Source organism: Salvelinus alpinus, chromosome 18 (genome assembly GCF_045679555.1).
Source record: "Salvelinus alpinus chromosome 18, SLU_Salpinus.1, whole genome shotgun sequence".
Classification (NCBI taxonomy): Eukaryota; Metazoa; Chordata; class Actinopteri; order Salmoniformes; family Salmonidae; genus Salvelinus; species Salvelinus alpinus.
The window spans coordinates 23981623-23994757 of NC_092103.1; the positions used below are offsets into that span (position 1 = coordinate 23981623).

Below are 13135 nucleotides of genomic sequence, written 5' to 3' on the forward strand. Positions count from 1 at the left end.
TGATGTACCAGCTAAACAAGCACTTAGTAGTGGGGATGTTGTAGTTTCAATGAGCAAGGCAGAGGCAAAAGACTGATATGGACAGCGATGGTGCAGAGATGGCAGGAGCAGTGAAGTAGAGATACTAAGGGCAGGCATTTATTTAAAGTATCAGAGGGAACGAGAGAGACTGAGATCCAGTATGAGGGAGAAGGGGATACAGAAAAGTAGTTTATAGAGTATATTGAGTAGAACGTCATTAGATATAGTCTCAAATGTAATCTTTTTTTAAGAGCAACGGGGCTGGCAGGTAGGATTTACTTTCTCTTGGTCTCTGGCCCACACCCCAGTACAGTAGGTGGTGGTAAGACACAATAACATTGGATGCCAACCGCTGATAAACCCCACCGAAGAAGATCGGTTTGTCAGACGTTACTACAACCACAAGGTCGAAATTGGCTATCACAAAACGTGTCTTAATTTAAGGTTAGGCATAATGTTAGCAGGGTGGTTAGGGTTCAAATCCGATTTTTTTTCCAGATACATTTTTAAAATACGCTGTGGTAACTAGTGAGGACCGAAAGATCGGGAAGAAAAATGGATTTCCGGAGTCTCTCCAACCAATAAGCGCATTCCACATGCGGACACCGAGCACAGCATTCAGAGCATGCGAAAGGGTAGTGAACAAATGCGATTGGTGCTGATGGGGATAGCAGTGAATCCGCAGCAGCACACAAGAACAAATAGACAGCGGACATCCACGAAGGCTGTACTTGTCAGACCTACCGCGTAACCACTTGCATTATCCAACTACAGAGACGCATTTTTTTTGTTATTGCTCCTTCAAAAAATGAAATAGTTTTGATGGTGGTATGAATTATCCGTATATCATGGTTGTCTGGAACATTGTAGCTAACCGGCGAATTTGACGGGGGAAGGCATCGGTCTCCTAACAAGTGTGAGCACTAACAGGCACAATTTTCATTGCACGTTAGGTTATTTAGTGTTTGGGAAAACAAATACATTTCAAGATATTCGAATGAATTTTTGGCAGCGTGAGTTTGGGGAAAACACAATAAGTGAGTAATCAGTGGGGTTGTCGAGGTTTCAGCTAACGTTAGCGAGCTAGTGTGTCACCTCGCGCAGATACTCACCATGGAGAACGCTCACACAAAGACGGTGGAGGAAGTTTACAGCCATTTCAACGTGAACGAAAGCACAGGTCTAGGTTTAGACCAGGTGAAGAGGCAGCGTGAAAAATGGGGACCTAACGGTGAGTAACATGTTGCTGAAATGTGATATCCCTTTCCTGGCCACACGGTGTACGGCCTGTTAGCTAGTTAGCCTGCTAAACTATCGCTACGCCGCTGGCATTCTTCAGCAACCGGCTTGTTTGAACGAATTGCTGACGTCACGAACATGTACAGTCTCGTGTGTTGAAACAATTTCAGTGAACGAACTAAAGCAACATTCTGTACATTTAAAGTGGTCAGCCTGTTCTAAACGATGTTAAGTATGTCTTATGTTTGTCCTCCAGTCCACGTCAATTTAGATGTATTTTCCCCTTTGAAACTCTTATTTGTAATCAGAAACTTAATTTTCGGTTGTAACCTATCTCTCTCACTGTTGTCCTATTTCCGGTGTGGTATCCTTTGGATGAATCGCAGAATTGCCTGCTGAGGAGGGTAAGTAAATCGTTCTATTTTTTTTGTTAATTTACTTTTTCTAGGTATCCAATTATTTGGATGCAATCAAACCCTCTATTTTCTTTTCTTAGGAAAGTCTTTATGGGAACTGGTAGCTGAACAGTTTGGAGATCTACTTGTGAGGATTCTTCTTCTTGCAGCCTGCATATCCTTTGTAAGTATATAATTACTCTCCATTTATTGAAATGAGGATGATGGTATGCTTCATATGTCCAGAATAAGTGTATGAGTGTAATTGTTGCGGAACACACAAATCCCCTCTAGGGCAGATGGCACTGAAGAGGGTTTTCTTAAGAAATTGCAAGCCCCTGTGTCTCCATTAGGCCTTGTACCCATAGCTCCAACATCATGTCGGTTTTGTATGGTATCTGACTGTCTATTCTGGTGAAAATGTGACGTTAAACTGGCATTCATCCAATAATTTAGGGATAATTGGTTGTTGCACCTACTTGTAATGTCATTACATCCTAGTCTGCTATGTTGAGAACATCATTGATGGAGATTGAGTTTCTAGTTGTTAGTGAGTCACTGGTCATCAGCCATTTTCTAGCACCTGTTTGGAGCCTCCTTTTCCTGCTGTTGCCCAATTATGCCTAATTTACTCCTTTTAGGCCCCATCATATCCCTTCTATTGAAGTCCTTCAGGGGAAGCAGTTGATCTGGACATAAACAATGTTTGTGTTATGTCACAAGTGGCCTCACTAGTGGTGATCCTGGTGAGTGCCAAGTTCACCTCTCTGTGACCCCATTTCCCTTCCTGTTGGCTTGTATTCAATGCCACATCACTGTAGATATCACCAGCAGCGGGGACAGTCACACACAGTGATGTTCAGGAATCTAGCCTGTAAATCACATCCAGCAGTGGCCGGGTCTCTCACACACACACAAGAGTCCTAAACGTGCTTGAGCTGTCAAGATGTTCAAATTTTTCATTGGCATTTGTTGCAATAGGCTCTACCTCTAACTGGGTGAGGAGGAGAATCCTAGTATATGACACATTTCTAGTTCTGGCCTAGATTCTGATTGAGGAGACAAATTACTTCTGAACCTGTTGTTCTGAAATAGTCTTTGAGCAACAATAGACCCCTTCACTGGATAAGATTTTATGATATGGGACTGATGCTGTCATTATGCTGAACACGTTTACTAATACGTGGTAGTGAGAGGCTTTCAATCCTCTATTCATTGCGCAAATGAGTCATATTATTGACTGTTAGCGCCAGAGAGCTTGACAAGGATAATTAGGTGGGCTCTGAGTTAATGATGCTGAGGCCTCTGTGGTGTACTCCACTGCCTGAGAGCAGAGCCTATCTCTCTGTTCATGATTGACTGTCGGAGACATTAAAATAAGAGGATGTGTTTTTTTAACCTCTTCATTCAAAGTGGTCATTCCATAGCATACAAGTTCAAGCTTGGTCTTTATGAGCACTGTTGTGTTGGAAGCTACTGCTCCAGCCCTTTAAAGTGTAGCCTAGTTTGAGATTTATAGGAACATTTTCAGTAATTTCTACCGTTGTTCCCTCTATCTCCAAGTCATTTCTGAGGTAAAATAGTTGGGCCTCAGCAGATGAAATTGCTGATATTCTGTTATGTAATGTGGTTATTCAAACCACTGGTTTAAACCCATGCATCCTATTTCAGTGGCTGAGAAGGACTTAATGGAAATGAACACCACTTTAAAGAGCAGTCACTCGCTGTTGAGAGGACAAAATGCTTTGCTAGAAACTGGATGCCTGAACAGGGTAGAGTTGTGTGGTGCTTTGAATGTGAACTACATGTATTAGAAATGGCATGTTCAAGATTAGATTTGATTGATGTAGCTGAAAGTTCTGCAGCTGACATAACAATTAGGTCTTTGATGGGCTTGTGCTGACAATCACACTTTCAGCCCTGACGAGCATTGTCACTCTCCAACGGCTACTTTTCACCCAAATTGAATTACTTACTGTTACCAAGCGATTGCCTTTGCTCTGGTTTTGCAATAGTGCTCCAGGCTCTGTTATCTTGACCCTTGCCTCTGGCTCACCTCATCTCCGCTACACCCTAAAGCTGGTATGACTGAGACATTGATATCTGCAACTGCAGGGCATAATATGAATGTATTGCTGTCTGATTGTCTGCCTGTTTCTCCTGTTTTAGGTGCTGGCCTGGTTCGAGGAGGGAGAGGAGACCATCACAGCCTTCGTGGAGCCTTTTGTAATTTTGCTGATTCTGATAGCAAATGCCATTGTGGGTGTCTGGCAGGTAAGCAGATCTTTTTTACAACCTTTTTCTTTTAATATGGTCAACTTAGTTATTTTTTTGGTTTGATAGACTGTCACACCCTAAGAGGAATATAATTAATAGTAGTAGGCCTAGCTTATGATAGGATCAGGCCATATCTGCAGATAACTGATTTCATCACTCACTATAAACTGAGGGAATTGATTGTGTGTATGAGGAAGAAGCTGAAATTATGTACAAAAAACCACAGGGAGAGAAAATGCCATGAACAAAAAAAGTTAAAAATAGAACCAAGCTTAGAGCGGAACCAAAGGCTATTCTTCTCAGTCCCTTATGGCACAGGAGAATGAACATATACACTTGGCATATAGCTAGGCCTATACAGTGCCTTTGGAAAGTATTCAGACCCCTTGAATTTTTCCACATTTTGTTACGTTACAGCCTTATTCAAAAATGTATTACTTTTTTTTTATCATCAATCTACACACTACCCCATAATGACAAGGCAACATTATTATTTTTAACAAATGTACATTTTACATAAGTATTCAGATTTACTCAGTACTTTGTTGAAGCACCATTGGCAGCGGTTACAGCATCAAGTCTTCTTGGGTATGATGCTACAAGCTTGGCACACCTGTATTTGTGGAGTATCTCCCATTTCGTCTCTGCAGATCCTCACTAGCTCTGTCAGTTTGGATGGGTAGAGTTGCTGCACAGCTATTTTCAGGTCTCCAGAGGTGTTCAATCGGGTTCAAGTCCGGGCTCTGGCTGGGCCACTCAAGGAATATTCAGAGACTTGTCCCGAAGCCACTAATGCGTTGTCTTGGCTGTGTGCTTAGGGTTGTTGGAAGGTGAACCTTCACCCCAGTTTGAGGTCCTAAGCACTCTGGAGCAAGTTTTAATCAAGGATCTCTGTACTTTTCACCTTTCATCTTTCCCTTGATCCTGACTAGTCTCCCAGTCCTGCCAAAGAATTCAACCTTGGTTTCATCGGACCAGAGAATCTTGTTTCTCATGGTTTAAGAGTCCTTTAGGTGCCTTTTGGCGAACTACAAGCGGGCTGTGGTGGCTTCCATCTGGTCACTCTACCATAAAGGCCTGATTTGTGGAGTGCTGCAGAGATGGGAGAACCTTCCAGAAGGACAACCATCTCCACAGAGGAACTCTGGAACTTTGTCAGAGTGACCATCGGGTTCTTGGTCACCTCCTTGACTAAGGCCCTTCTCCCCCAATTGCTCAGTTTGGCCGGGCGGCCAACTCTAGGAAGAGTCTTGGATGATCCAAACTTCTTCCATTTAAGAATGATAGAGGCCACTGTGTTCTTGGGGACCTTCAATGCTGCAGACATTTTTTGGTACCCTTCCCCAGATCTGTGCCATGACACAATCCTGTCTCGGAGCTCTACGGACAATTCCTTCGACCTCATGGCATGGTTTTTGCCCTGACATCCACTGTCAACTGTGGGCCCTTTATATAGACAGGTGTGTGCCTTTCAAATCATGTCCAATCAATTGAATTTAGCACAGGTGGACTCCCAAGTTGTAGAAACATCAAGGAGGATCCATGGAAACAGGATGCACCTGTGCTCAATTTCTAATAGCAAAGGGTTTGAATACTTACGAAATTAAGGCATCTGTTTTTTACTTTTAATACATTTGCAAAAATTCTAAACTGTTTTTACTTTGTCATAATGGGGTATTTTGTGTAGATTGCTGAGGATTTTTTTTGTATTTACAATGTGGAAAAGGGAAGGGGTCTGAATAATTTCTGAATGCACTGTATGCATCAATCAACACACAATATCCCATGATGACAAAGCCAAAAATAGATTTAGACATTTTAGCAAATGTATTAAAATAAAGACTCCTTATTTACATATGTATTCAGACCCGTTGCTACTGTATGAGACTCGAAATTGAGCTCAGGTGTATCCTGTTTCCATTGATCATCCTTGATCTTCAACTTGGAGTCTAATTCCATATTAATGCCCATGATTTTTGAATGAGATGTTCGACGAGCAGGTGTCCACATACTTTTGGTCATGTAGTGTGTGTGAATACAGCACGTTTCTATGATCGGTGGTAAAAAAAATATATATATATAATCAAACTCAGCAAAAATAGAAACGTCTTCTCACTGTCAACTGCACTTATTTTCAGCAAACTTAACATGTGTAAATATTTGTATGAACATAAGATTAAACAACTGAGACATACACTGAACAAGTTCCACAGACATGTGACTAACAGAAATGGAATAATGTGTCCCTGAACAAAGGGGGGGGGAGTCAAAATCAAAAGTTAGTCAGTATCTGGTGTGGCCACCAGCTGCATTAAGTACTGCAGTGAATCTCCTCCTCATGGACTGTACCAGATTTGCCAGTTCCAGCTGTGAGATGTTACCCCACTCTTCCATCAAGGCACCTGCAAGTTCATGGACATTTCTAGGGGGAATGGCCCTAGCCCTCACCCTCCGATCCAACAGGTCCCAGACGTGCTCAATGGGATTGAGATCCAGGCTTTTCGCTGGCCATGGCAGAACACTGACATTCCTCTGTTGCAGGAAATCACGCACAGAACGAGCAGTATGGCTGGTGGCATTGTCATGCTGGAGTGTCATGTCAGGATGAGGTGGCATTGTTATGCTGGAGTGTCATGTCAGGATGAACCTGCAGGAAGGGTACCACATGAGGGAGGAGGAGGTCTTCCCTGTAACTCACAGCGTTGAGATTGAGCTTGTTGTCATTGCAGGCAGTCTGATGATGCTGTGACACACCAACCCAGACCATGACGGACCCTCCACCTCCAAATCGATCCTGCTCCAGAGTACAGGCCTCGGTGTAACGCTCATTCCTTCGACGATAAACGGAAATCCCACCATCACCCCTGGTGAGACAAAACCGCAACTCGTCAGTGAAGAGCACTTTTAGCCAGTCCTGTCTGGTCCAGCGACGGTGGGTTTGTGCCCATAGGTGACGTTGTTGCCGGTGAGGACCTGCCTTACAACAGGCCTACAAGCCCTCAGTCCAGCCTCTCTCAGCCTATTGCGGACAGTCTGAGCACTGATGGAGGGATTGTGCGTTCCTGGTGTAACTCGGGCAGTTGTTGTTGCCAACCTGTACCTGTCCCGCAGGTGTGATGTTTGGATGTACCGATCCTGTGCAGGTGTTGTTACACGTGATCTGCCACTGCGAGGACGATCAGCTGTCTGTCCTGTCTCCCTGTAGCGCTGTCTTAAGCGTCTCGCAGTACGGACATTGCAATGTATTTTCCTGGCCACACCTATAGTCCTCATGCCTTCTTGCAGCATGCCTAAGGCACGTTCACGCAGATGAGCAGGGACCCTGTGCATCTTTCTTTTGGTGTTTTTCAGAGTCAGGAGAAAGGCCGCTTTAGTGTCCTAAGTTTTCATAACTGTGACCTTAATTGCCACTGTCTGTAAGCTGTTAGTGTCTTAACGACCGTTCCACAGGTGCATGTTCACTGTACTGAGCGGCAGAGGTGTGTTCAGTGGCAGTGTGAACTGTGCAGCCGATTGTTCTCAAATGAGAGCCGAGAAGGGGCTTGGTGTGAATTACAATGAGTCTTTTTGAAATGTGGGTAATCTCATTTACATCCTGCACATTAAGAAAAATACTTGGCTCTCAATTAGAGGTTTGTCCTAACCACAGTATCCAGGGTGTATTCTGAATTGAATGACTCACCACAGGGTTCTATGGCTAGAGACAGATTTCATTCTCTTGGTTGAGGAATATATTAGAAATCCACAGTTTGGCAGGATGCAAAAGCCATATGGCAAGAAAGACTTCTGTACTAAACTCCATTAGTCAATGACACCATTGACCAAAAATATATAACTAGCTTAACAGACATACTGTATGGACCTGCTTTAATGGGATTCCTTCCAGCTGTGGGTGCACATTTGCTCAACAGGACACTCTTTCTAGTCATCTTATCACCTCTAAATCTTGTTGCCATGCGCACGGCGGGTGCTAGGAGTCCCTGTGCCCATCGAGCAGCGATCCGCTCTTGCCTCTGCGCCGACTCGGATTGAAAAAGAAAGCAGAAAGGTAATTAGGTTGTGTGCCTCCAAGCCTGCTCCTGCTTCCAAGGTGCACATAGCCAAATCAATAATCCATCCTGTCCATGACTGGCCACTTGACCGCCTTGGGCTTTGCCAGAAGTCTAGGGGAAACAACAAGTAGAGAGACATACCCGTACAACGATACAGGTTGTGTCATTGAGGCTTTTTTTTTACCCCTAAAAGGACCCAAGCGTGAGGAGGAAAAACTTGGCATGTGGGTGGAAAAGGGGGGGCATGGTGTTTCAGGCCAGTCAGGGTAATGAATGGAGACTAAAATAAAACCAAGGAGGAGAAAGTGGGATGAGGGTTTCTGCATTAGTGAGAAACTAAGGCAGGGAGGGATAATAGCCTCTTTTCTCTCTGCTCCTGGCCTGGGGACTCCAGTGGGATGTTTGCGCTATCTTTAGCCTGAATGGGGCGTTATCTAGTTAGATCTGGAGTTTTACAATGACAACTCAATACAGGCTACTCTTTTCTCATAACCAAAGTTTTACTATCCAACTCCATTCCCCTCTGCATCTAGGGATTTCTTGACACTGGGAGCTAAAGTAAAATTTATCTTGTATCTCGACTAGAGTGACTGGAATCATACGTGTTCCACAATTCTTGCAGTACCTTAAACATCTGTAGGTTTCCAGTGCTTTTTCTGACTTGGATTTAAGTGACACAAGCTTGTTTGAACAGCTGGGGCTAAAAAACCTTGGTTAGTGAGTTATAAAGCGTCAAAGCTCATTAGACCTAATTCATCCCTTCGAGACAGACAGACAGCAGCAGCACAGGTGTCAGAGTACTCCAGCATTGCACATATTGATGACTAATAGTCCTGCTAGAGTAAAGGAACTAATCTGAATGTCCCGTAACAAAAAAGGGATGGAATGACAAGGCTGAATTCATTGGGTTTATGTCATACCTTTTCATGTGAGGATCCCACTGTACTACTGAGTAATGTGTGGGTGACTCGCCTTTCTCTACCATTGTGCTAGCCCCATGAGCAGTAGAGAATAACTAGAGTGAAGTCAAGCTTTCTTGACTCAATCTAGCAAAACCATGTTCTGTAGAACTGCACACACTGTGCTCCAGGGGAGGACTATGCAGTTAATTACTTTTCCACTTTATGCAGTCAGCAGTGAGTTGGCAAGAAGAATGGTTATTGTGGATCACTAATCTTTAATTAAGTTGATCAAACTGTATAAGAGATGTATAGGCTAATCACATTGTGTATTTTCCCTTGAGCAAAAGTTAATGTACTTAGCTGACAACACCATTTACACAGCCATGATTCAACCGACTGACTAACTTATAAACGTAATGACTAGGGCTTTAAATTAGTATTTGTGCATTCAGGAAATATAAAGACCCCTTGGCATTTTCCACATTTTTACATTACAGCCTGATTGTAAAATGCTGACTTTTAACTACACACAAAACCCCATAATGGCAAAGTGAAAACAGGTTTAGAATTTTTTGCAAATGTATTGGGGAAAAAAAGAAATACCTTATTTACATAAGTATTCAGACCCTTTGCTAGGAGACTCAAAATTGAGCTCAGGCGTATCCTGTTTCCATTGATCATCCTTGATGTATCAACAACTTGATTGGAGTCCACTTGTGGTAAATTCAATTGATTAGACATGATTTGGAAAGGCACATACCTGTCTATATAAGGTCCCACAGTTGACAGTGCATGTCAGAGAAAAACCAGGACATAGGATTGTCTCGAGTTAGATTTGCAGAAGGCTACGAAAACATTTCTGCAGCACTGAAGGTCCCTAAACACAGTGAACTCCATCATTCTTAAATGGAAGAAGTTTGAAACCACCAAGCCAAACTGAGCAATCGGGGGAGAAGGGCCTTGGTGAGGGAGGTGGCCAAGAACCCGATAGTCACTCTGATAGAGCTTTAGAGTTCCTCTATGGTAATGGGAGAACCTTCCAGAAGGACAACCATCTCTGCAGCACTCCATCAATCAGGCCTGTATGGTAGTGGCCAGGCGGAAGCCACTCCTCAGTAAAAGGCACTTGACAGCCCGCTTGGAGTTTGCCAAAAGGCATCTAAAGGACTCTGACCGCAAGAAATAATATTCTCGTCTGATGAAACAAGACTAAACTCTTTGGCCTGAATCTCAAGTTTCACTTCTGGAGGAAACCTGGCACCATCCCTACGGCGAAGCATGGTGGTGGCAGCATCATGCTGTGGGGATGTTTTTCAGAGGCAGGGACTGGGAGACTAGTCAGGGTCAAGGCAAAGATGAACAGAGCTAAGTACAGAGAGATTCTTGATGAAAACCTGCTCCAGAGCGCTAATGGACCTCAGACTGGGGGCGAAGGTTCACCTTCCAACCGGACAACAACCCTAAGCACACCGCCAAGACAATGCAGGAGTGGCTTCGGGACAAGTCTCTGAATATTCCTTGAGTGGCCCAGCCAGAGCCCGGACTTGAACCCGATCGAACATCTCTGGAGAGACCTGAAAATAGCTGTGCAGCAATTCTCCCCATCCATCCTGACCGAGCTTGAGCGGATCTGTAGAGAAAAATGGGAGAAACTCCTCAAATACAGGTGTGCCAAGCTTGTGGTGTCATACCCAAGAAGATTCGACGCTGTAATAACTGCCAAAGGTGCTTCAACAAAGTACTGAGGTAAGGGTCTGAATACCTACGGTGGCATGAAAAAGTATGTGGACCCTTTGGAATTTCATGGATCTCTGCATAAATTGGTCATAAAATTTGATCTGATCTTCATCTAGGTCACAACAAGACAGTCTGCTTAAACTAATAAAACACAAACTATTTTCATGTCTTTATTGAACACAGTGTAAACATTCACAGTGCAGGGTGGGAAAAGTATGTGAACCCTTGGATTTAATAACAGGTTGACCCTACTTTGGCAGCAATAACCTTAACCAATTTTTTTCTGTAGTTGTGGATCAGGCCTGCACAACGGTCAGGAGGAATTTTGGACCATTACTCTTTACAAAACAGTTTCAGTTCAGCAATATTCTTGGGATGTCTGGTGTGAACTGCTCTCTTGAGGTCATGTCACAGCATCTCAATCTGGTTGGAGTCAAGACTGACTGGGCCACTCCAGAAAGCATTTTTTCTTCTGTTGAAGCCATTCTGTTTTACTTCTGTGTTTTGGGTCGTTGTCCTGTTGCATCACCCAATTTCTGTTGAGCTTCAATTGGCAGACAGCCTTACGTTCTCCTGCAAAATGTCCTGATAACATGGGAATTCATTTTTCCGTCAATGATAGCAAGCTGTCCAGGCCCTGAGGCAGCAAAGCGGCACCAAACCATGATGCTCCATCCACCATACTTTACAGTTGGGATGAGGTTTTGATGTTGCTGTGCTGTGCTTTTTTTCTCCACACTTAGTATTGTGTGTTCCTTCCAAACAACTCAACTTTAGTTTCATCTGTCCACATAATATTTTGCCAGTAGTGCTGTGGAACATCCAGGTGCACTTATGTAAACTTCTGATGTGCAGCAATGTTTTTTTTGAACAGCAGTAGCTTCTTCCATGGTGTCCTCCAATGGACACCATTCTTGTTTAGTGTTTTACCTATTGTAGACTCGTCAACAGAGATGTTAGCATCTTCCAGAGATTTCTTTAAGTCTTTAGCTGACACTCCAGGATTCTTCTTAGCCTCATTGAGCATTCTGCGCTGTGTTATTGCGGTCATCTTTGCAAGACGGCCACTCCTAGGGACAGTAGCAACAGTGCTGAAATGTCTCAATTTACAGACAATTTGTCTTACCGTGAACTGACTTTTAGAGATACTTTTGTAACCCTTTCCAGCTTTATGCAAGTCAACAGTTCTTAATCTTAGGTCTTCTGATATCTCTTTTGTTCGAGGCATGGTTCACATCAGGCAGTGCTTCTTGTGAATAGCAAACTCAAATTTTGTGAATATTTTTTTATAGGGCAAGGCAGCTCTAACCAACATCTCCAATCTTGTCTCATTGATTGTACTCCAGGTTAGCTGACTCCAATTTAGCTTTTGGAGAAGTCATTAGCCTAGGGGTTCACATACTTTTTCCAACTCACAATGTGAATGTTTAAATTATGTATTCAATATAGACAAGAAAAATACAATTTGTGTGTTATTAGTTTAAGCACACTGTTTGTCTATTGTTCAAACTTAAATTAATCAAATTTGATCTGATATAAATCTATGTAGATATCCAGGTAATTCCAGAGGGTTCACATACTTTTTCTTGCCACTGTATGTACAGTTGAAGTCGGAAGTTTACATACACTTAGGTTGGAGTCATTAAAACTCGTTTTTCAACCACTTAACAAATTTCTTGTTAACAAACTATAGTTTTGGCATTTCAGTTAGGACATCTTCTTTGTGCATGACACAAGTCATTTTAGGTTAGACAGCTTATTTCACTTATAATTCACTGTATCACAATTCCAGTGGGTCAGAAGTTTGTTGACTGTGCCTTTTAAACAGCTTGGAAAATTCCAGAAATGTATGTCATGGCTTTAGAAGCTTCTGATAGGCTAATTGACGTCAATTGGAGTTGTACCTGTGGATGTATTTCAAGGCCTACCATCAAACTCAGTGCCTCTTTGCTTGACATGATGGGACAATCAAAATCAGCCAAGACCTCAGAACAAAAATTGTAGACCTCCACAAGTCTGGTTCATCCTTAGGCGCAATTTCCAAATGCCTGAAGGTACCACGTTTATCTGTACAAACGATAGTACGCAAGTATAAACACCATGGGACTACGCAGCCGTCATACCGTTCAGTAAGGAGACGATTTCTGTCTCCTAGAGATGAACGTACTTTGGTGCGAAAAGTGCAAATCAATCCCAGAACAACAGCAAAGGACCTTGTGAAGATGCTGGAGGAAACAGGTACAAAAGTATCTATATCCACAGTAAAACGAGTCCTATATCGACATAACCTGAAAGACCACTCAGCAAGGAAGAAGCCACTGCTCCAAAACCGCCATAAAAAAGCCAGTACGGTTTGCAACTGCACTTGGGCACAAAGATTGTACTTTTTGGAGAAATGTTCCCTGGTCTGATGGGGGAAAAATAGAACTCTTTGGCCATAATGACCATCGTTATGTTTGGAGGAAATAGGGGGAGGCTTGCAAGCCGAAGAACACCATCCCAACCGTGAAGC

General features: G+C 43.1%; 1 protein-coding gene across 3 annotated transcripts in view; it reads left to right on the forward strand.

Annotated features, from left to right (window-relative positions):
- Positions 1–377: 377 nt before the first annotated feature.
- LOC139544035 (sarcoplasmic/endoplasmic reticulum calcium ATPase 2) overlaps positions 378–13135 on the forward strand; it is a 54366-nt gene continuing 41608 nt past the window's right edge. For all 3 annotated transcript variants that reach the window (XR_011668793.1, XM_071350713.1, XM_071350714.1), the window contains exons 1-4: positions 378–1252; positions 1647–1664; positions 1757–1839; positions 3825–3929. Coding sequence is in view for 2 of the 3 variants with exons in the window: in XM_071350713.1 (XP_071206814.1) it covers positions 1135–1252; positions 1647–1664; positions 1757–1839; positions 3825–3929 (324 nt within the window). In the remaining variant the exon portion in view is untranslated. The remainder of the gene's footprint in view (positions 1253–1646; positions 1665–1756; positions 1840–3824; positions 3930–13135) is intronic.